We start from the raw sequence: 22,824 nt of genomic DNA, 5'->3' as shown, positions 1-22,824 counted from the left end.
AAGGAAGGCTCATGGTGGAATGCAATAAAAACAAAAGTTGCGTTCGTAAGAGGTCGGCTGAAGTTTAGCCGCAAGAGTACAACAGCAGCCAATGTTCACCTTATCGAATTTCTTTTGTAAACTGGCTGAAGAATAACCATATTACCGTAGATATAATATATACCCTTCGCAGTCTGCTTGTACCTGTTTTTTTTTTTACGAGTTTTAGTTTCCAAACTTATTTCTCAACCGCATTAATCCTCGAAGGAGCAAAGACACTCTGGAATCAAAAGAACCAGATACGGCATCTTATAAATTTGAGTGAAAAGCGCAAATTCATACGATAGGCTTTCGCAAATGGAGGAACAAAATTATGAAGTTGAAATTAAAAAAGTCAATTTTCTTTGTAAACTCTTCTCTTAACGCTATTGTTCATTTAGTTCAAAAGGCATTGCTTACTTGTAAAATAAAACAGAAAATTACACCCATCGCTCTCCAAAATTTTGTGGCAACGCGCTAAAATTAGACCCAATCAAATGGGAGCATTGGTAGTCCGTTGGGATTTGTTATTGGCAGGCTGAACACCTCAGCCCCTTTATATAGGATCGCTCCGTGTTTAATAGCGGAGCATTTGGGCCTCGAAGGCGCGACAGCAGGGCCCAGACTTACACGTGTGTCCGTCCCTACACACGTGCGTACCTTCACCACTCACGCAAATTTACAAGCTTTAAAGGTCTTGTTTTTGTTCATAAACAAAGGAAATTGCAAGAAAACTACGGCGAAGTCTTGGTAAACGATATACCTAGCCGCTGTTCATCCTCAGCAAAAATATAAGAAAAATGAAAATTAATTATTTGTAACGTATTTGAACCAGTTACCGCAAGACAGTGGACAAAAACTGCACTCCAGCGTTGTACCAATTGAGCTATCGAAGTGTCGCATGGAGACATGCTGCAATTATTTACTGTTTAACAATTTATGCATAGAGACACTTAAAAAGAAATGTTAATTACTCATTTAAAAGTAATTCAAATCCCAAACTCAAATAATTATTTTAAAGTTAATGATACACAGATGATGTGGGCTAAATTTCAGATCAATACCTTTAATTCTCAAGCTAGAAAAATTACTTGTTTAATTACCGAGTATGTACCATGATGGGAACGGTATTACAGAGAATGTATGGCCAAGTGGCACATAGGAATACGTTTCACTAGATATCAGAAGAAAAGGTCTAACATTCGACCTATACGAATTATTCAACTATTCGAGTATTTAACTTTATTTATTTTATATCTTGTTTGTGTAATTAGCTAGTATTATATCTATGTTTAAGTCTTGTAGTTCGGTGTGCCTGGGCCTTAGTGACTTGAACGTAAGATTCTGGGAACTATTGACATACAAAAAATGTCAGTGTTGGACATTTTCCATCTATAAGGCAGAAATGGATAAAGTGTTTTGGTATTTTGCTCAGCTCAGTTTTTACTGCTGCGTCTTCTCCTGGAATTGTTTTTCTTTAGTTGAGAGTTGATGGCGTCGATAGTCTGAGTGATGTGTCTAGTTCAACGTTTCTGTGGTTTACAGTTTAATGCATGGTTTGAAGCTGTAAAGGATTCACTTTGGTGGGCTCCGTACTTTAACAAACAAGGTTTGTTATAGCTTTTCTAAATTCCTGCATTCGTATGGCATACACAAGAGGATTCACAATGGAACTCGCGAAATAGATTGCAGCTAGCACAAGATGGATTTCAATCCCTGACGTATCGGACAATTCTTCCTGTAGATCGACTGGCATAGAATGGGAAACAGCCCAGGGTAAAATAGTGAGAACGGAAACTCCAGTGACAATGAATAATGTTACTGACAGATTCCTTTCCGTGTGAATTGAACCATGATGTTGAGAATGAGGACTTCTTCGAACGTTTACGATAATAATGATATATGAAACTGTAAGGACAACTAGGATGAGAACACTAAATGATGCCCATGCGTATTGAAATGCTTGTTTTGATAAATTAGCCATGACAAAGGCAATAGCGAAAATTATAAGCCAGCTACCGACGATAATTTTAAAGTAGAGCCGTTTCGTGATCAAGCAATGCCTGAAAGGAAAAAGTGTTGCATGTAGCCGCTCTAAGGATATCAAGGAAAGATTGACCTGGGAAGCTATTGGGAAGGTGAGATCAATGGGCCTAATAATAAAGCGTGGCAGCATGTCTTTCTTTCTTTGGTGGCACACAAACAGTGGTCCTGTCACGGTACCCACCAGTAGATCGGCCACCGTCAGGTTAATTATAAGATACGTACTGCGCTTGCGTAGATGGCAGATTCTTGCAAAGGCGATGATAGTGATGGCATTGATAATCGATATCACAAGAAATTCAGTGGTGAAGACTGGGAACCAGACTGGAGAATCATCAGTAGTCATCTTGTTAACCCGGATTCAACGTTCTTTCTGCAATGGCGTTCTCGTGTTTATTCCAGCCCAGCTAAGGTGATTTCGAAACAAGAATGATAATGAAATAAAGTACATTAGTATAGCCCGTTGCTAGTTTAGAGAAAGCAAACGTAAAAATTTAATAAATAATGTTACGTTTTTATATGCCTGTGTTCCGGTAAATATTTAAGAATAAATGATTATAATATACACGAATTTCAGTTGTCATAGACATATTTTACTCGCCGGATGATAATGTTTCGCTTTGGATAAACGAGCTCATTAAAGAGCAGTGTTGTGTGACAATTTATGCCCATATAGCCATAAACAGATGGACGAAGTTTTGCTCAGCTGATTTGACGAACACCGCTTTAAGTATGTGCTGATGAATAATACCTTATTTCAGATTGGGAATAACAAATTTTACCAATATAAGGAAAAATGGTTGAGCAAGTGTTAGTTTTCGATAAGAAAGAAGTCCATCTCGGTCACCTCGCCCTTTTCATTGCTACTCGTCGCCTGTTCGCTGGGTGTCTATCCGGGAAGTTTTGCCTTTCATAGGCTTTATTGTAGGACGCTTATTATTGATTCCCCACTTCGGAAGGAAACTTTGTTAACCAGCAAGCCCATTTACGTGATATTGTTTCTGCGAAATTTAAGGTTCCTCACTTTTCATTTAGTTAGAAAAAAAATCTGATAATAGGCCAATTTTAGTATATAAAAACTCTAACTTGGCTACGGGAATAAAATAAATGAACCTGCATCGAGGATGAGGACTGAATAATTAATTTCTTTTGTTTTCTTCCCTTAAGCTTCGGAGCCAAGTTAGAATTTCGATATATCGAAACTGGCCTATTCAGCAAATACTTATTTCTCTCGAGAAGTTGCTTATCCGCCAGCGGAGTAAAACCGACAATAGGTTATCTACTGGAGAGTTCTTCGAGGCTGTAAATAAACTTTAGTGTTACATGATCTTGAATGGGTCAAATATAGACTAGAGTAAAGCGGAGTTAGCTTAGCAATTCTGTATTGCGTTCAATCTGAAGGGTTAAATGTTTCTGTAGTGCAAACGACCTGACTCTATTCCATGAAACAGTCGGTTTTGATAACGTTCTAGATGAGTACCGCCATTCATTCAATATCCGCGGTCATCTAAGGTGCTATTTTTGGCAGGATTGTAGTTTTACGACTAAAATTTGCCACAACCCGACCAACATTTAATAGAAAAGACGAGACAGATGTGCTGAACTACTTCCTTTTTCGCAAGGCATTTCTCTTACCTTGAAAGATATTTTTGCTAAGAAATTACAGGTAAATTTACATTGGTTATTTTCTTGCTTTTTCTTGGGGTTTGTCTTCGGGAAATTCAGTTGCATCAACCATTTTACAGTCTATGTCAACGCTTGATCTTTGAAATTGACATCTAAATTAGGCTTAAATTTGACTCATATGGAAAATTTCCTTGCATAAGAGTCAAAGCGCCTTGCTATGTTCCCTTCATTTTAAAAGCAATATTTTTTTCATTTTCCCCTAGAATCTACGACGTTATGTCAAAACTGACATACGAAGAAGAGACAGATGGGCTGGATGTGTTTTTGCCCCATAAGATTACAGGCCTTTGTTGGTTAAAGAAAATTCTAACTTTCTTGTTTTTCATTTTCTTGATCATAAAACAGTACTTACCTCCTACCCTGAGACTCGGCTTCACAGGTTTCCCCAGAATTTGAGGTGAAACTTCACGTTGGCAAATTTGTTGCTGTTTCCCGCTTTTGTTTCAGGCCTCAGACGACATTCAGCTGATTTAGAATCAAATTTGATGTTCTATTCGGTCCGTTAAACAGGGAATCAACCGATATTATCGAATACGCCAACGTTTAGCCTTTGAAATTAACTTGGCCTAAAATGAGCCTATTTGCAGCTTGCTATCTGATGCACAGTTTCGATAGCGATCTGTCATAAAAGAATCAATAATGAGTAGTTAAGCGACTTTGTAAAAACATTCCTTTTTTTTTGGGCAAATCAATATCAATGACACAAAAGCTGAATCATAACTGCCACAATTTGACAGACATTTGTATAATTCCTTTATTGGGAAGGGTCAGAGGAATTTTACTGCAGATGACATCCCTCTGTTATGTGACTGAATTTTAAGAGGTATTTTAAGAGCTATTTTTTCGGTATTCCACTTTTTTCCACTAGAATCCACCACAATCTGTCAAAACTGATTTACAAAGAAGAGACAGATGAGCTGAATTTGTTTCTGTTCCTTACAAACACGACTTTGTTGGTTAAAAAATTCTAACCTTTCTGTTTTCATTTTCTTGATAGAAAACATTACTTGCCTCTTAGGCTGAGACTCGGATTGATAATTTTGCCGAGCATTTAAGGTAAAACTTCATGTTGGCAAATTGCTTGCTGTTTTCCGCTTCGGTTCCATTCCTCAGACGACAATCAGTTGATTTGCATCAAACTTCGCGTTTTATTCGGTCTGTTAAACAGAGAATCAACCGATATTACCGAAGACGCCAAATGTTAGTCTTTGAAATTAACTCGGCTTAAAGTTATACATTATGCAAAATTTGCAGCTTGCCATCTGACGGCACAATTTCAATAGCGGTCTGCTATTAAACAATCAAATATCACGTCATGGGACAGATAAAGGGATGAACCAGTTGTCAGTAATTTTGAGCGGAAAATGTCTCGTACTCAACAATTTTTTTTGTAATGTTCGAGGCAGTGACGCAGTTGAATTGTGGGCCTGTTACTCTTGAAAAATTCATCAAGCCCCGCGGTTGGCGATGAAATGCAAAGGTCCTGGGGACGAGACAGAAGTGGAAACCTCAGTTGTTAAAATGAAATCGGTTTTCGTTGTGGTTAAAAATCCTCTTTTCTCAAGCATTATATTTTCATTTTAATGTGTTGTTAGCATTAACATTTCAAACACTGGAGTATTTGGATTGTCATTCACGCTGTCTTAACGGCGAAGAACTTGCGCCTCGAAGGTGCCACAGCGGGATACCATACTTAGAAAAGTTGGTAGCCCATCGAGGTAAAAAGTTTTCGTTGGCACGTCATTGTCCGTTCCACGCCTGTCCGTTCCTACGTACGTGCGTACGTACTTTCACCACTTGCGCAAATTTACAAGCTTTAAAGGTCTTGTTTTTGTTCATAAACAAAGGAAATTGCAAGAAAACTACGGCAGCAAAAAATAATAATAAAAAAAAACGAAAATTAATCATTTGTAACGGATTTGAACCAATTACCGCAAGAAGGTGGAAAAATACTGCACTCCAGCGTCCTACCAATTGACCTATCGAAGCTTCGCATGAAGACATGCCGCAATTATTAACTGTTCTACAATTCTTGTATACAGAAGCTTTAAAAAAATGTGAATTACTCATTACCCAGGCAGTGAGGCCTGGGTTTAAAATTCGGTTTTCCCTTTTTTTTTTTCCTCGTTCAGTCACAAATCTTCGTCTGGTCTCTAAAGCGCATGCGCCACCTGTGCATGCGTGCAGCACACGAGATTTACAGAAGTTGTTGTCGTGAAAAGTTAGCACGGATTCCATGATTTGCAGGGCGATGAAATCACATACAAACGAACACACCGTTCGCGTTAGACCAACAGTAAAGGACGTTACACACCGTTCGGGTAGACCAACACTAAAGGAAATTAAGTGTTTTCGGAACGGGTCGGTCTGCAAGCCTTACGAGAAATCAGTTTACGAGCGAACATTTGGAGTGAATTTATCAAGAATCATGTTATACCAAAGGAGTTATCAACCGGGGCTGTCAACTCTTCAACTTGATAAAAAGCATCTTCAGAAGCGTCATCGTATTTTTCGACGTGATCGTGAACCAAGTAGAATCCCAGCACGAACTCAAGAACGTCTGAGCAACAAGAGCAGAAAGGTTAGAGAATTTGTTTACGAATGTATCTGCTCGAGTCATAGGCGTACGGGCACTTTCGGACTTGGGGGGGGGGGGGGGGGGGTGGGTGACCTTGTTGCCCGAAAAAATTACTCAATGCCCGAATGTGTGAGTGTTGAAATCGGGATGCAAACGCACTCAAATTGCGTGACAAACATAAACGTTCATAAAGATAGTTATATTGAAAGCTTGCATACTCAATGTCCTCTATCAACAGTCTCAATCTACTAAATCTAAAACTTATTAAAAGAGAAAGTGCTCCTTTTCATGGCGTTCGTTCAGCGATCAGCTCATCAGCAACAGTGACATTTGTGTTTGAAGATGGACCGTTTGGACGCGTTACAGAAGCAATCATATATTCGAGACGAACGTCTCGACATACTCGAGACGTTCAAAGAACAACATGAGGCATTCCTAGAAGTCGTTCGAGATAGTCTTGGCCACAGCAGACTTGCAGCGCACACTGCAAGCCTTCAATGAATTCAGAAGCCACGTAAATAAGATGGTAAACAACATGGACGTACTAGAGGAACACTTCCAAAGAAAAATTCAAGGAAGAAATTAAAACACCCCATTGTTAAGGCATTCCAAACGGCCCTTTCAGAGCCACCACAAGAAAAAAGCCTTGGTCTTCGTTCGCTTTGATTCATGTCCTTGTTTTGTTGATGGAAAATTGGGGAAGGAAATAATATCCTTATTGTGGATTTCCACGACACATATTTAGCCAACATGTAGCTGACAGAAAACCCCAGGTCCCTCATAAAATTTCAGTCTAAGTCCTTTTTTGCAAGGCAGATGTCAGAGAAAGTAGCTTACAAGCCTTAAAATCTAAAAGGAAAGGCTGAAAACGCTGTCCCGACTGACTACCGTGGCGGTTTCGGTGCGCCAACGATACTTATGATCAGCAGCAGATACAAATGGTACACTTTATACGGTACGATCGTACGGTATGCTCACGGTACTGCTTCAGGTACTAACTCACTGAAGAAACCACTTAACGGCCTACAGACACCCGGTCGGGCGTCTAATCGCACAGAGCTTCATAAAAAGTAGAAACGTTTTTTGTTGCGAGTTTTGGAAATCACATCAACAGCATTATTTTTTAATGTTTTCTCCCAAATGTCGTTGCCCGAATCATGACCGTTTTGCCCGAAAAATTACGTAATTTTCCGTAGCTGGGGGGAGGAGGGCTGTAGCCCCCCTCGCCCCCCCCACCTCGTACGCCTATGGTTCGAGTACACCTGCGTAAAACGCTCTGAGAAACTTCGTAAAGTGTAATAAAGTTAAAATCTCGAACTAAACGATATACCCTCGTTATTTTCTTGTAACAGAGTTATGTGTCTTTACAAGAATGAAACCCAGGTAGCAAATTATTGTACATTTAAAGGCTGCCGAACACTAGCCGATTTTTTGTCGTAGTCAAATCGGGTTAAAATTTGTCGGGCTATCAGCTTGCCGCACACTAGCCGATTTTTTGTCGCGACAAACAGCGTTGAGGCTTGGTGCCAAGTCGTCCAAAATCAAGATGGCGCCTATTCCACTGCCGTGACCCTCATGACATTTCCTAATTGGTTGAGGCGCGCGCGAGCCCCGACAAATTGTCTTGGTCCACCACACACTAACCGACAAAGCCCGACAAGACGTTTTGAGATCTAGCACTGTAAGATATCGCCCGAGAAGCCCCGATCTTGTCGCAGACTTGTCTGACACTTCGGAAGGAAACTCTGTTAACCAGCAAGCCCATTTAGCAGATAATGTTTCTGCGAAATTTAAGGTTCTTCACTTTTCATTTCGTTAGAACAAAATAGCTCATAATAGGCCAATTTCAATATGTTAAAACTCTAAAATGGCTACGAGGCTTAGGGGAATAAAATAAATGAACTCGCTTCGAGGATGAAGGCTGAATAATTAACAATTATTACTTTTGTTATGTTCCCCTAAGCCTCGGAGCCAAGTTAAAATTTGGTTGTATCGAAATTGGCCTATCTAGCAAATACTTATTTCCCTCGACATGTAGCTTATCCGGCTAGCGGAGTAAAACCGACAGTAGGTTATCTACTGGAGAGTTCTTCGAGGCTGTAAATAAATTTTAGCGTTATATGATCTTAAGAGTGCCTGCCTGTGAAAAAAGACAAATTCTTAATTTCGCGGCAAGGGTCGAAAATTCGATTTCGCTCATACTCTTATGGTAGATAGGCTAGGGCATGATAAAAACTACTGGATAGTTTTTTTTTTTTGGCAAAATATCCTTTTATTTCAAAGAAATAGACAAATTACCAAATTCCGTTAAAATCGTCATTTGACGCACCATTTTATTAAGCAAGTTTGAGAGCCTCGCATGCAAAACCACATGATTCTTCCGTCTTTAAAACACTCAAACATTTTTGTGCAATCTTTAAATGAGTACTGGGTTGATTTTAGGGAATGTTGTGTTGTCTTTTTGGGTGCAAAATAATTAAATTTCGAAGACATGTATTTCATTCACTTAAAAGTACTTCGTGAATGTAATTAATTTTCACCATGTGCGAAACCTTCAAATGTATCAAGCTTCTGGTGGTTGAATTGCAGAGGGATGGTCTACAGATTCCTGTAAAAATTTCTTTGGGCAAATGATTGTGAGCGACGCGAGAGCTTTTCAAAGTACGTCAAAAATGCATATATTTGACCACCGTCGTCAATTTCAATTTACGGGTTAGACGTATATTTTAGCATGCGCCACATGACTTGACCTATAATAAGTTGAAATAGACACAGAGTTGATAATTACGAAATGTTCTAACCTTATTTGTTGTAAAAGGCAGGTCCAAAGCCGATTTGACGTGTTTCTAGTCGATCTCTCAACATTTGTCGCACATAAAGCAGAAGTTTGCTCTTGTTTACACAAGGTTAACGTCCGATGTACATCGCCTACTGTCAACCTATTATTGGTGGGATACCATGAATCTGTGACCATCTTTCTGCGCATACGAACATCACTGCATCTAAGTCAAAAACGGCCGAGTCATTTGTAGATAGTTGCTTACTTTGCACTGCGCCAAAATATTATGTTTGATCGATTGCTGACCATTGCTGATAAGCGTGTCGGCGTTACAGCCATTATTTGTACGTCACGCAATGCTGTCACGGCATATGCTACACATTTTGATCTATTTTGTATAGAGCACTCTCAGGATAAGTGAAACAATTTAATCATTGTTCATCTGTTTGTTCATATATATAATAATATGTGTATATTTATATAGTCGTATTTCATAGTGTACTTGGCCTCGATCCTAATCACATTTGTACGTTCTGATGTTTCAGACAACAGCTGATAAAGCTAGTGCCTGTACTCACTAGAATTTTTAAAAAATCGCCATAAACAAATTATAGATCAATGAAGCAAGAACTAGCTGAAATAAAAATAGGAAATCACGTGTCTAATTCGTGAGAAAAACAGACTAAATTTAATTAGTAATTACGTGAGTAAATAGCCCTGGCCATGCCATTTTATTTGGTGTATTTTGTTTGCTTAGTGGCGAGGCATTGGTATGTTTGTAACAGAAAATAGAGGACTGTTGTCAATACAGTCCAAAATTATTGTCAGTGAAATATTGTAAATAAAACACCTATTGACCGGTTACCACCGCGGCCACCATTTGGTCGTTCCGATAAGGGTTTCATTTAAGCGGCCACTCAAAATTTAAAAACTTTGTTTTGGAAAGGCCGGGCGATGGCAGATAAGATTCTGAAATTGAAGGTGCATGACGAGTGATAATTCAAACACACGTCTATCATGATTGTCTTAAATTGACTCCATGTTCACCTAGAAATTTATAACCCGATAGTGAAAAATTAAATATTTAAGGTACACCAACCTCTATTTAAGGGGCTAGCCCCATTAAGCGGTCACCACCCATTTCCCCGAGGGTAGCCCACTGTATTACTAGTAAACCAAAAATAATTGCACAGCGCGAAAAGACCTAGGTATGAGTTTTAGCGTTACAGTATTACGCAAGGCATGTAGGTAGCGGTGGTCGAGTAAAAGATAACAACAGGGACAATGGTAAACTATTCATTCTTTTACTTTTTTAATTTAATTTCTTCCTTGTCAACACGATTGTGCGCTCCCAGTGGTTCTAAAGGCTTACGGAGCCTTACGTATTAGGATAGAAATTGTCCTATCCCTACCCCCTAAAATGGGATGACAGCATTGCGTGACGAACAAGGAACCGCTGCAAGCAAGGATTCAAGCCATCAAACCATGATGATCAAACGTAATATTTTGGTGTAGTGCAAAGCAAGCAACTATCTACAAATGACTTAGCCGTTTTGGAGTTAGATGCAGTGGTGATCATATGTGTCGAAAGAGGGTCACAGATTCATGGTATTCGACCATTAAATAAGTTGACAGTTGGCGATGTACATCGGACGTTATGTAAACAAAAGCAGACTTCTGCTTTATGTGGGACGAAACACGTCAAATAGGCTTTGGACCTGCCTTTTACAGCAAATGAGGTTAGAACATTTCGAAATTATCAGCTCTGTGTCTATTTCAACTTAACATAGGTCAAGTCATGTGGCGCATGCTAAAATATACGTCTAACCCGTAAATTGAAATTTGACGAGGGAATTGTGAAATGTTTGCATTTTTAACGTACTTTGAAAAGCCCTCGCCTCGCTCACAATGATTTGCCCAAAGAAATTTTTACAGGAATCTGTAGACCGTCTTTCTGCAATTCAACCACCAGAAGCTTAATCCATTTGAAGGTTTCGCACATGGTGAAAAATTAATTATATTCACGAAGTACTTTTAAGTGAATGAAATACATGTCTTTGAAATTTAATTATTTTGCACCCAAAAACACAACGTAACATTCCGTAAAATCAACCCAGTACACATTTAAACATTGCACAAAAATATGTGAGTGTTTTAAAGACGGAAGAGTGATGTGGTTTTGTATGCGAGGCTCTCAAACCTGTTTAATAAAATGGTGCGTCAAATGACAATTTTAACGGAATTTGGTAATTTGCCTATTTCTTTGAAACAATAGGATATTTTGCCAAAAAAACTGTCCAGTAGTTTTTATTATGCCCTAGCCTATCTACCATGAAAATATGAGCGAAATCGAATTTTTGACCCTTACCGAGTTATTTTCCATTTTTATGGCAGGGACTCTTAAATGGGTCGAATCTACACCAGAGTAAAGTAGAGTTAACTTAGCAAGTCCGTATTGCCTTCACTCGGAAGGATTAAATTTTTTCGTAGCCCAAGCGACCTGACTCTATTTCATGAAACAGACAGTTTTGATAACGTTCAAGATGAGTACCGCCATTCAGTCAATATCCCCCGCCACTCTTGGTGCTATGTCCGAATTATTACGATTAAAATTTACCACAACCCGACCAACATATAATCGAAAAGACGAGACAGATGTGCGGAACTGTTTCTTTTTTTCGCAAGACATTTCTCTTACCTTGAAAGATATTTTTCTCCAGACGGTTAAAGGTAAATTTTACTTTGGTTATTTTCTTGCTTTTCCTCGGGGTTTGTCTTCGGGCTCAGACGAAAATCAGTTGCATATCAATCATTTTACAAAATATGTCAACGCTCGATATTTGAGATTGACATCTAACTTAATTAAGATTTGGCTTGATGAATAAGTTGCCAGTAATCGGATACCCGTGTTTGCGCGAAGAACTCTGGGATCGTCAGGGGGCAAACATTGCTAGTCGCTAAAAGGAAATGTATGGCGAAAAGTTGTTTCGAGGTACAAGAAAACGATTTTTGAGAGGGATCAACGCTTTTTCGCCGTCGTTTTTATCGCAAATGGATTTGGGCAATGTTAATATGTGAAATATGTAAGTTTTTCTTTGAATAACCGTGAAATATGTGACAAAATCTACCGATAAACTCCGTTGTTTGCGTGAGGTTTATTGTGAAATTTACATCGCGTAATGGTCTGAAAATATTACAAAATTAATTAGGTATAAATCGAGACGGAGGAATAACCCAGTAAAGCCTTTTAAGTTGTGTACAGGCTACTTTTGGCTTATTTGAAAGCTCAGTCGTACAAATAATACTGGAAATAAGCCCGGTGGCGATCATTGCACTGTCAGGGGTTGATTTAATGACAAATGAGTCCGCGCGACTCATGCTGTGTGGCTACTGTGTTGCTCAAAGCCTTTGTTTTGCTTTTACAAGCACGTATTTCAGTGATTTTCCATTTCTATAACAGATCAAGGGTAGTTCCTTGAATATATCTCTAAGTATTTGTATTTGAAAGTACCATTTGTGCGTGATTATGCTTTCCAAAGCTTGGTATTGACGGTTGAGTGAAATAGCCCGACACAAAGGGTAGTAGTTCATTCTGCAATTTTCGATTTCTGTTTTAGAGCTTCTTTTCTGTCTTAATATTTAACTTCTCAGAGGGTCTTTTCTACCATTTGCTCCGGGTAGCCTCTCGAGATCAGGCGTGTATTGAAATTTTCAATATTCTCTTCAATGTATTTCACAATAAACCTCACGTAAGCAAAAGGGAGTTTATCGGTAAATTTTTTCACTTATTTCACGGTTATTCAAACAAAAACTTACATTTTCCAAGTACCAAAATTGCCAAAATCAATTTGCGATAAAACAACGGCGAAAAAGCGTTGATCTCTCTCCAAAACCATGTTTTTGGGCGTCGAAACAACTTTTCGCCATACATTTCCTTCTAGCGACTTGCAATGTTTGCCCCCTGACGATCCCAGAGTTCTTTTCGCAAACACGGGTATCTGATTACTGGCAACTCATTCATTGTATCTTATTCAAAATTTCATTGCTTGTCAACCTGACCGTCAAAGTCAGCAGCGTTCTGCCATGAAACGATCTTCGATGACGTCAGCAAAACGACAAAGCGGGGAAAAAGCAGTTGCTCAAAAAATATAGAAAATGTCTGCTATTGTTGCCTATAGCTTAAACTTATCTGATGTTAGCAATTTTATTCTAGTGCATTGTTACCAATAATGTAATGCGTGCGTTTTTGTATCTCAGACTTCTTTGATGTCTAGAACTTACAGTCAAACCGTGTTTGTTTGATAGGAACTCCGCAATGCTTTTGACGCATTATTGTAATAGTGACTGACAGTTTTCTTGAAGCATGCCTTTAATTCAAATTTGCTGGAGGAAATTGCCATGATCCGGTTTTCATTTGCCGTGTAAGTTGAAATAATATCAACTCAGTGTCAGAGAGGGTTGTTAACAGACTGAGAAAAGGATGAGTTAAAATGGCCAAACTGGGAATCGCGTTCGACAAGTCAAATCTGCGTCTTTCGCGTTCAGTTTTGAAGCGCAGGTTTTAGTTTTGCGATTCTAACTCAGGCTGTCACTAATTTCTCAGTGCAGGCAGAGTATTGCAGGTTACTTTAAAGAAAAGACACCTCATTCCAACGGATGGAATAATGACTTTGAGAGAATCGTGAGCAAGAAAAAGCTATCAACCTGAAAAAAAATCTCCTTTTCATGCGGAATAACACAGAAACATTCGTATAATCTTTTTTGTGACAAAAAAAAAACCGTTTGCTTGCACATGTGTAGTTAAGTGAGTTCTTGAAATATTCTTTTTTTAAACGGTTATTGAAAATAAACGACACAAAATTGGAATTAATGACTGCCACATTTTGACAGACATTTATATATTTCCTTTATCGGGAAGCGTCAGATGCATTTTACTACAAATGATATCCCTCTGTTGAGCGCCTTGATATGTTCCCTTCATTTTAAAAGCTATATTTTTCTTTTCCCGCTAGAATCCACGACATTATGTCAAAACTTAGATACTAAGAAGATACAGATGGGCTAGATGTGTTTTTGCTACATAAGATCACAGGCCTTTGTTGGTTAAAAAAAATTCTAACTTTCTTGTTTTTCATTTTCTTGATCATAAAACATTTATTACTTCCTAAGCTGAAACTAGGCTTCACGATTTTCCTCAGAATTCTGGTTGAAGCTTCACGTTGACAAAATTCTTGCTGTTTCCCGCTTATTTTTTCAGGACTCGTACGACATTTACCTTTTCTTTGATGGGTGACATGACTATCAATGCGCTTTCAACTGTGTTCGGAATAGAGATCGCCCATTTAATGCAACTTTCGGGAAAACAAAATGGCAATGTACAGTATTACTTCGAAGTGGGATTCGATTTTTTAAACGACTGGCAAAGCTACAGCCTGAGGGGAGTAATTCTTTAAAATTTTCGACGTTTTCTGCTATTATATGCACATCCTAGCTTTACTTGAATGATGATTTACTTAACTTTATGAAGTACTTAACTTTTCTTTCATTCGGTTATCTTTCGTAGAGAATTCTATGCTTTAAAAGCAAACATGATTTTCTATTTGAGACTCGCACATGGAAATTTGCATATTGTGTTTATGTAAATTTTCTCGTTTTGTCCGTTCAATTCATTCGGTTTGATGAAATCCTTTTTGGTGAATTTATTTAAATGTTTTTTTTTTCATTAAAAGATAAGTATTTTATGGGAGCTCCGCTTGTGGGCTGGCTAAATCTATATTGTGTTTTAATAGTAATATAAGAGTACATTTATTATTGCAAGAAAAATATTTTAGGATTGTAGCAATAAAAGGCAGGTTATATATCCATCACATGAAAGGGCGCAAGTGCTGGGCAATCAGAAATAGTATTATTTTATCCCTATGGTATCCAATCCAGTAATAATGATTTTGTTTTGTCAAAAGACAATAACCCTCATGGACTGTAATATCCATTTTAGTTGGCACGATAGCAACACGGAATTCAAGATATTTTAAATTATATCATTCTTGTAGCCAAATACTTCATCTTTTACGATATTCAGGAATGCAATATTGTATGTTTGACAGCTCTCTTTCTTTCCCGAAAAACAAGTTAGAGATCCCTCAACAAATTGCTTTAAAAATATAACCCTTGAAGCTTTTATCAGAAAGTGGAAGAATTTTTATCAAATACTGCTTTTTTGTTTCATATAGAATTAGCTATACATGTATATTTATTTATGGTTCTTGTTCTAGATTTTTTCTAAGTTTAGGAACTTTTCCTTTTTTTTACCCTTGCACATTTTATTTATTTATTTATACATCCTTATTCTAATCATCTTAAGTTTACGTCTCAAATTAGTAATAACTTGTGTACCATGTATATATAGAGGATATTACATGCCCGCGCGTGGATACGAATTCAACTCGAATTCAAATTCAATTCGAATTCAAATCGTGTTCAACTCGATTCCGAACATTTTCTGAAAATTTCCGAAGATTTCCGAAGATAACCGAAGATATCCGAGGAAGACCCGATGATGTTTCGATCACACAGCAACACATCTAAGTTCAGTTTAAGCGATTATATATAAGCGATGTTATATTGTGGCTGAAGTACTAATTTCCTTAAACAATTGAATGAATTAATGTCAAAAATGCTGTTACCAACTAGAAAAAAAAGAGACAAAAATGGTGTAATCAATAAAACAACGGTGAAAGAAAAAAAACATCTCTTTAGAACTCCATAACTTAGATGGGCGTTCCCTGCATGTTACGTATAATAATTCTACAATATTGTCAATTGTAATCAGTATCGTGTATTGTAATCTCTTAGTGCTGTAATGGAGCTCTGTGAAGGTTAACTCTGTGCCTAATTAAAGAAGTAGCGTTTTGTTTAACGTGAACTGTAATCATTTTCTTTCTTAGTTTGGTTATTTATTTGTTTATTTAGTTAGTCATTATTTTATTTACGTTTAAGTCATGTAGCTCGGTATGTGGGCCTTATTGACTTGTATGTAAGATACTGGAAACTATTGACATACGAAAATGTCAGTGTTGGACATTTTCCATCTAAGGAGCAGAGGTAGATAAACTGTTTCGGTATTCGCACTAGTCCCTTGCAGAGCGAGTAGGAGATCCGACTCTCTAATGTATTCATATCACTTTTACGTAGCTAGCGTGCTCTAACCACTTTATCCTTTCCTCACTGTAATAGCTTGCTACTATGGTGGATGAGGTTGGTCAAGGTCGGGCCGCTCAAGGCGTTGAGGTCACCCAGGCTGTTGTTCAGGATGACACTCAAGCTAACTTACAGTTGCAGGTTTTTTGCTTTGTTTTGTGCCGGCTTTTCTCGCCAATTGTTACCGTTCATTTTGCCAGTTCCTATGTTTCGCTTGTCTTCCTGTTGTTTACCTTGACCTCTCGCTATCTCGCTGCTTCTCCTAATTTGTTTCTATTGTTTCCCTTCCTTTATTTTTCTATTTTCTTTTTTCTCTCCATGGTAACCTGAAAGGGTGTCTATAACTAGTACCTGGCCGGATTACTGGCGCTCAGGCTACCATCCCTTGAATTAGAGGGTTTCTTTGTGTTTTTGTCTTCCTTGCCCTTTTGTTTTAAGTTTTATTGTTCCTTTGTTCCTGTATGTTCCCCCAAGGGATGGCAACCTATATTTCATCAAGATTTCCTTATCCTCGGTTTGAACTCATGGTATTGTTTTTTAGTTCCCCTTTATCTATTTTCTTTTTCCTTACTGTTGCGTTGATATCGAATGGCATGGAGTATATAAATGCATAAGGGCCTGTTGAGTTTTGGACTAAAATTAGTTTTGGCTTGTTTAATGACTTTGAGTCGTGGAGCTTTTGGTTTGTCTGAAGTTATGGAGTTTGTTTAGATGGGTGTTGTGTGTTTGCACATTTCGTGTGACTTTCCACTGTCGTCACTTTTCTCCAAATCTTATGCGAGCATGAAAGGGACATCTGTGAATAATTGGCTATTCGGACCAGTCCCTTGCAGAGCGAGTATAAGATCCGACTCCCTAGTGTATTCATATAAACAGCTTTCAAGTGACTAGCGTTCTCTAGCCCAGATCCTTAACGAGTGCTTCTCCCTCTCACGCTCATACCTTCCATCCTTTTGGCCGAGTTCTGTTTCTTTGGTTTTTATTTTCCCTCCCTCACCGAACCCCCTATTTTCGTCTTCACATTAGGTCTCTTTGAACGCGGTCGCCAATTTTCTCCAAAAATTATACAAGCATGAAAGGGACTGCTGTGAATAGCTAGCCATTTCAGTACTTAGCTCAATTTTTACTGCAGCGTCTTCTCCTGGAATTGTTTCTCTTTGGTTGATAGTTGGTAGTTTCGATAGTCTGGGTAATGTGGGTTTTAGCTCACCGTTTCCGTGGTTTACAGTTTATGGCACGATATGAGGCTGTGAAGGATATACTCTGACCTGCGTTCTGTTACAAACAAGGTTTCCTATGGCTTTTCTAAACTCATGCATTCGTATGGCATACACGAGAGGATTTACAATGGAACTCGCGAAATAGATTATAGCTAGCATGTCAGAGATTTCAACCCTTGACGAATCGGACAATTCTTCTTGTAGATCGCCTGGCATGGAATGGTAAACAATCCAGGGCAAAGTAGTGAGAACGGAAACTCCAGTCGCTAGTAATAATGTTATTGATAGTTTTCTCTCCGTGTGAACTGAACCATGATGTTGTGAATGGGGACTTCTTTGAACATTTACAATGATAATGATACAACAGACTGCTAGGACAAATAAAGTGACAACACTAAATGATGCCCATGCGTATTGAAATGGCTCTGATAAACTAGCCATGACAAAGGCGATAGCGAAAATTATCAGCCAGCTACCAACGATGATTTTAAAGTAAAGCGGTTTCGTGATCAAGCAATGCCTGAAGGGAAAAAGTGTTGCATGTAGCCGCTCTAAGGATATCAAGGAAAGATTGACCTGGGAAGCTATTGGGAAGGTGATTTCTATAGTCCAAACAAGAGATCCTGGCCACGTGAAACCGTTACTTTCTTTATCTTCCTGGTAAACGTACATTGGTCCCGTCACGGCACCCACCAGCAGATCAATGATAGTCAGGTTCATTATGAGGTACGTACTGCGCTTGCGTAGGTGGCGGATTCTTGCAAAGGCGATGATAGTGATGGCATTGATAATCGATATCACAAGAAATTCAGTGATGAAGACTGGAAACAAGACTGCAGAATCTTCCTGATCAGTGGTCATCTCATGAAACGAGATTCAAAGTTCTTTCTGCAATGGCGTTCTCGTATTTATTCCAGCCCAGCTAAAACGATTTAAAAAAGATTTGTGTTATAAAGTTGCTTAAGTATATTCAGTCTCTTGAGAAGTCTTACACGACAATCTGATAAATTAAGTTTTTTATAGGTCTTTGCTTCAGTAATTATTTAAGAATGAATGATCCGTGAGGGCATGGATTTTAGATTTCATAAAACATATTTTACTTGGATAGATAAACAAGCTCAATAAAAAGCAGTTTGTGAAAATTTATGCCCATATAGCCATGAGCAGATGGACAAAATTTTGTGCGGCTGATTCGATGAACATCGCTTTATTCAAATGATGGTGATGAATAAAAAACTTTATTCTGGACCTGGAATAACAAATTTCACCAATATATGGAAAAATGGTTGAGCAAGCGTTTCTTTATGATGAGAAAGAAGTCCACCTCAGTGTTTTCACTTCTGCACGGCATGTGTTTGCCACCGGTCGTCTATGCAGGATGTTTATTACGGTCTGTCAGCGAGATGGTTTTATTTAGGACGCTTATTATTGTCACCTCCTACTGCACGAAGAGACCTTCGTCAACCAGCAAACTTATTTTCGTAGTAATGATTCTGCGAAATCTAAGGTTCTTTACTTTTTATTTCGTTAGCAAAAACATACTTGATAATTCAGCAAATACTTATTTCCCTTGACAAGTAGCTTATCTACTAGCGAAGACAGTAAAACCGACAATTGGCCATCTGCTAGAGAGCTTTCAACAATTATATTCTTAATTCCAGACACTGCTTAAAGATTTGAGAGTTATATGATCTTGAATGGCTCGAATATACACCAGAGTCAAGCGGACTTAACTTCGCAATTCTGTATTGTGTTTACTTTGAAGGATTAAATTTGGTGTAGTACAAAAGACCTGACTCTTTTCCATAAAACAGTCAGTTGGGATAACGTCGTAGATGAGTACCGCTATTCATTCAATACTCCCCGTCATCTAAGGTGCTACGTTTGGCAGGAGTTTGGTTTTACGACTAAAATCTACCACAACCCGAACAACAAATAATCCCAAAGAGGAGACATATATGCGCTGAACTGTTCGACAAAATCTTTTGATCCAAATCCTTTCTCATAGAAAAATTCCAAACTTTTCTAGTTCGCAAGAGATTTTTTCTTACCTTGAAACACAGCTTTCTCCAGAAATTAAAAGTAAACTTTACCCTGGTTATTTTCTTGCTGTTCCTCCGGTTTTGTCTTCGGGCCCAGACAACATTTAGTTGCATCAACCAAATTACAGAATACGCCAACGCTTGATCTTAATTCGTCTTAAATTGAAATTATATGCAAATTTCCTTGCAAACAAAGATCATCGGTGGCGTCACGAAAAAGTACCAATTTAACACGACCACAGGCGGGAAAAAGGAAGCTACTCAAAGAAAATGTCTGTTTTTGTTGTCGATAGCTTCGACTCGTACGATGTCTGCAATTTTATTTTAGTGTATTTGTATTTTCGACTTTTTTAATCCCGTTTTTGTTTTGATAGGAACTCCGCAATGCTGGGACGCAATCTTGCAATAGTGACTGAAAATTTACTCGCAGCAAATTTAATTCAAATTTGCTCGAGGAAGTTGTCATGATCAGGTTTTCACTTTTCTCGTTTAAACTGAAAGCGGATTTTTGGCTTAAAATTTAACGTGGAATTCCCAGGTAATAATTTCTCGTTTTATCCGATCGGCTAAATACAGAATCCACCTATATTACTGAATATGTCAACTTTTAGCCTTTTAAATTAACTGGGCTTAAAATAAGATATTATGCAAAATCTGCAGCTTACTATCTGACTGCAAAAAGGATTTTTTATTTGACACTCGCACGTGGTAATTTGCATGTTGTGTTTGGGAAGTTTCCTTGTTTTGTTCGTTCAATTCATCCGGTTTGACTAAATGCTTTTTGGAGAATTGTTTTAAAGGTTTCTTTTTCCCATGGCGAGCAAATGATTAGTATTTTATGGGAGCTCTGCTAGCTTCTAGGCTTGACTAAATCTATAATCTTTTTTATTTTAATAAAAGAGTACCATTATTACTGCAAGAACACTACTTTGAAATCGTCTTTAACTGATCTTTTATTAAAACACGAGCCAATTCATCACATTGAAATTAGGACTGCAGTGTCAAAAGGCAAGTTGTCTGTCCATCACTCAGGGCGCAAGTACTGGTCAATCGGAAATAGTATTATTCTTTTCCTATGGTATCCAATCCAGTAATAATGATTTATTGTGTGAAAAGACTATAATAACCTGCGCGGAATGGAAAATCCTTTTTGGGTGGCTCAATAGCTGCACAGGATTCAAGATATTTAAAATAATATCATCCTTGTAGCCAAATACTTTATATTTTGCAGTATTCAGGATAGCGATGTTACATGTTCGACAGCTCACTTTCTTTTCCAAAAATCAAGGTAGAAATCCTTTAACAAATTGCTTTAAAAAGTAAAACCCTTGAAGCTTTTAGCAGAAAGTGGAAGTGGAATCTAGTCCAGTTCTTTCGATTTTTTATTGATCGCTGAATTACTTTTTTATTTTAATTTTGATTCTTGTTCCATATTTTTTGTTAATTTATGAACTCTTCCTTTTTACCTTTGCACATTTCATTTATTTATATATTGTCAATATAATCCTGTAACTTTGACATCGCTGATACCATGTATATATTGTTATATTGTAGCTAAAGTAAAAATTTTCTTAACAAGTGAGTGAAATAACGTAGGAAAGTAGTAAAAAAAAAAAGAAAAACAATTATGTAATTAATAAAGCAACGCTGAAAAGAAAAATATATATCTCGAGAATTCCATAACTTAGACTGGGCGTTCCAATTTTTTTGCACAAAAATTTTACGTATTATAATGCTAAAATACTGTTAACAGTAATATTGTTTATTTTAATCTCTCACTGCTGTGCATCGATATCACAAAAGAAAGTGATTTTTTTTTATCGTGAACTGTAATCATTTCCTTTCTTAGTTTAGTTAATCATTTGTTTATTTATTTAGTCATTATTGTATTTATGTTTAAGTCATGTAGTTCTTTATAAGGGCCTTATTGACTTGTATATACGATTCTGGAAACTATCAAGAGTCACTCCCTGTAAACATGGAGAATCCGACGACAGGTCGGAAAATTCGGATTTTTTATTATTGCGTCAAAAAGACTCTTTTGGTGAAGTATTTTCAGAAATGTACTTTCAAAGTTCCAGCGACTTCACATTTTTGCGAAATCTAGGAAAGTTCGAAATACCGCTCAATCAACCAAGATGGCCGATGGAATTTATGCAAAATTGCACAGTTTCAACAGACCAGTACAGAAATAAGGGAACTTGCCTGGATTTCATATTCACACATTTTGTAATTTACACTTTGATCATTTCTCTGAGCTAAGAGTCATCTTGAAGTAAATATGTTTTGTCTACTTCTTGGCCGTTTGAAAAATACAACTATCGCAATTTAATTTACATGTAAAATTTTAACTGATTTTAGAGGGTCATAACTCTTCTAGTATACAAATCTTTCAACAAATAAAAGGTTCGAAAGGAAGAGCTATGCTATAGGTATACCATACCTAAATGGCTAGTTTGGCCCGTGAAAATTAAGCGCGCTAGACGAAAAACTAGAAAGGGTATTTTGACGAATTGCGCCTTTTTTGGACGAGCGAGCAAGAACTTCGATTTTGCAGTCATCTTTATGAACATAATTCGACATGATAAGTTAATAAAGATGGTGAATTTTAAGCTCGGTAATGAAATGTGAAGGTGAATTAATCAACATGACACGAGCGTGGGACAAAGAAAGAATTCTGAGTCCCCGACAGGAATCAAACCCATGACCTCCCGAACACCGGGCGGGCGCTCTATCCACTGAGCTACGAGAACTCATGGAGAGCAAGGTCATTTAACTGAGTTCATATATGATAGGTGTCCTGCATACTGCTAGGATCAACGCTATCGAATTCATCGTGAGTAGTGACGCTCGTGAGCTCAGAGAAATGATCAAAGTGTAAATTACAAAATGTGTGAATATGAAATCCAGGCAAGTTCCCTTCTTTCTGTACTGGTCTGTTGAAACTGTGCAATTTTGCATAAATTCCATCGGCCATCTTGGTTGATTGAGCGGTATTTCGAACTTTCCTAGATTTCACAAAAATGTGAAGTCGCTGGAACTTTGAAAGTATATTTCTGAAAATACTTCACCAAAAGGGTCTTTTTGACGCAATAAAAGAAAATCCGAATTTTCCGACCTAGCGTTGGATCCTCCATATTTACAGGCAGTGGCTCTTAACATACAAAAAATGCCAGTGTTGGACATTTTCCATCTAAGGAGCAGAGAAAGACAAACTGTTTTGGTATTTGGTCAGCTCAAGTTTTCACTGCTGTGTATTCT

The 22,824-nt window shown here is 37.8% G+C and overlaps 2 protein-coding genes across 2 annotated transcripts; both read right to left on the bottom strand.

Moving 5' to 3' along the window:
- Window positions 1–1,059: 1,059 nt before the first annotated feature.
- LOC149099053 (uncharacterized) lies at window positions 1,060–4,549 on the bottom strand. The gene is made up of 2 exons (XM_089278783.1): window positions 4,100–4,549; window positions 1,060–2,468 (listed from the first exon to the last, which is right to left on the bottom strand). Exon 2 carries the CDS (start codon window positions 2,405–2,407, stop codon window positions 1,616–1,618), a length of 792 nt encoding a protein of 263 aa, XP_089134909.1. The 5' UTR covers window positions 2,408–2,468; window positions 4,100–4,549; the 3' UTR covers window positions 1,060–1,615.
- A 12,071-nt stretch (window positions 4,550–16,620) lies between these two features.
- Window positions 16,621–18,436, bottom strand: LOC149099052 (histamine H2 receptor-like). The gene has a single exon (XM_089277944.1). It carries the CDS (start codon window positions 18,380–18,382, stop codon window positions 17,531–17,533), a length of 852 nt encoding a protein of 283 aa, XP_089134070.1. The 5' UTR covers window positions 18,383–18,436; the 3' UTR covers window positions 16,621–17,530.
- Window positions 18,437–22,824: the final 4,388 nt, after the last annotated feature.

The sequence above is a fragment of the Orbicella faveolata genome, unplaced genomic scaffold, assembly GCF_042242905.1.
Source record: "Orbicella faveolata isolate gen_17 unplaced genomic scaffold, um_ofav_v1 contig_46, whole genome shotgun sequence".
NCBI lineage: Eukaryota > Metazoa > Cnidaria > Anthozoa > Scleractinia > Merulinidae > Orbicella > Orbicella faveolata.
This window is presented reverse-complemented; position numbering and strand designations above follow the sequence as displayed.

Bases quoted from the DNA above. Each gene is read 5' to 3' on its own strand.
- LOC149099053 (XM_089278783.1), bottom strand. From the start codon at position 2,407: ATGACTACTGATGATTCTCCAGTCTGGTTCCCAGTCTTCACCACTGAA.
- LOC149099052 (XM_089277944.1), bottom strand. From the start codon at position 18,382: ATGACCACTGATCAGGAAGATTCTGCAGTCTTGTTTCCAGTCTTCATC.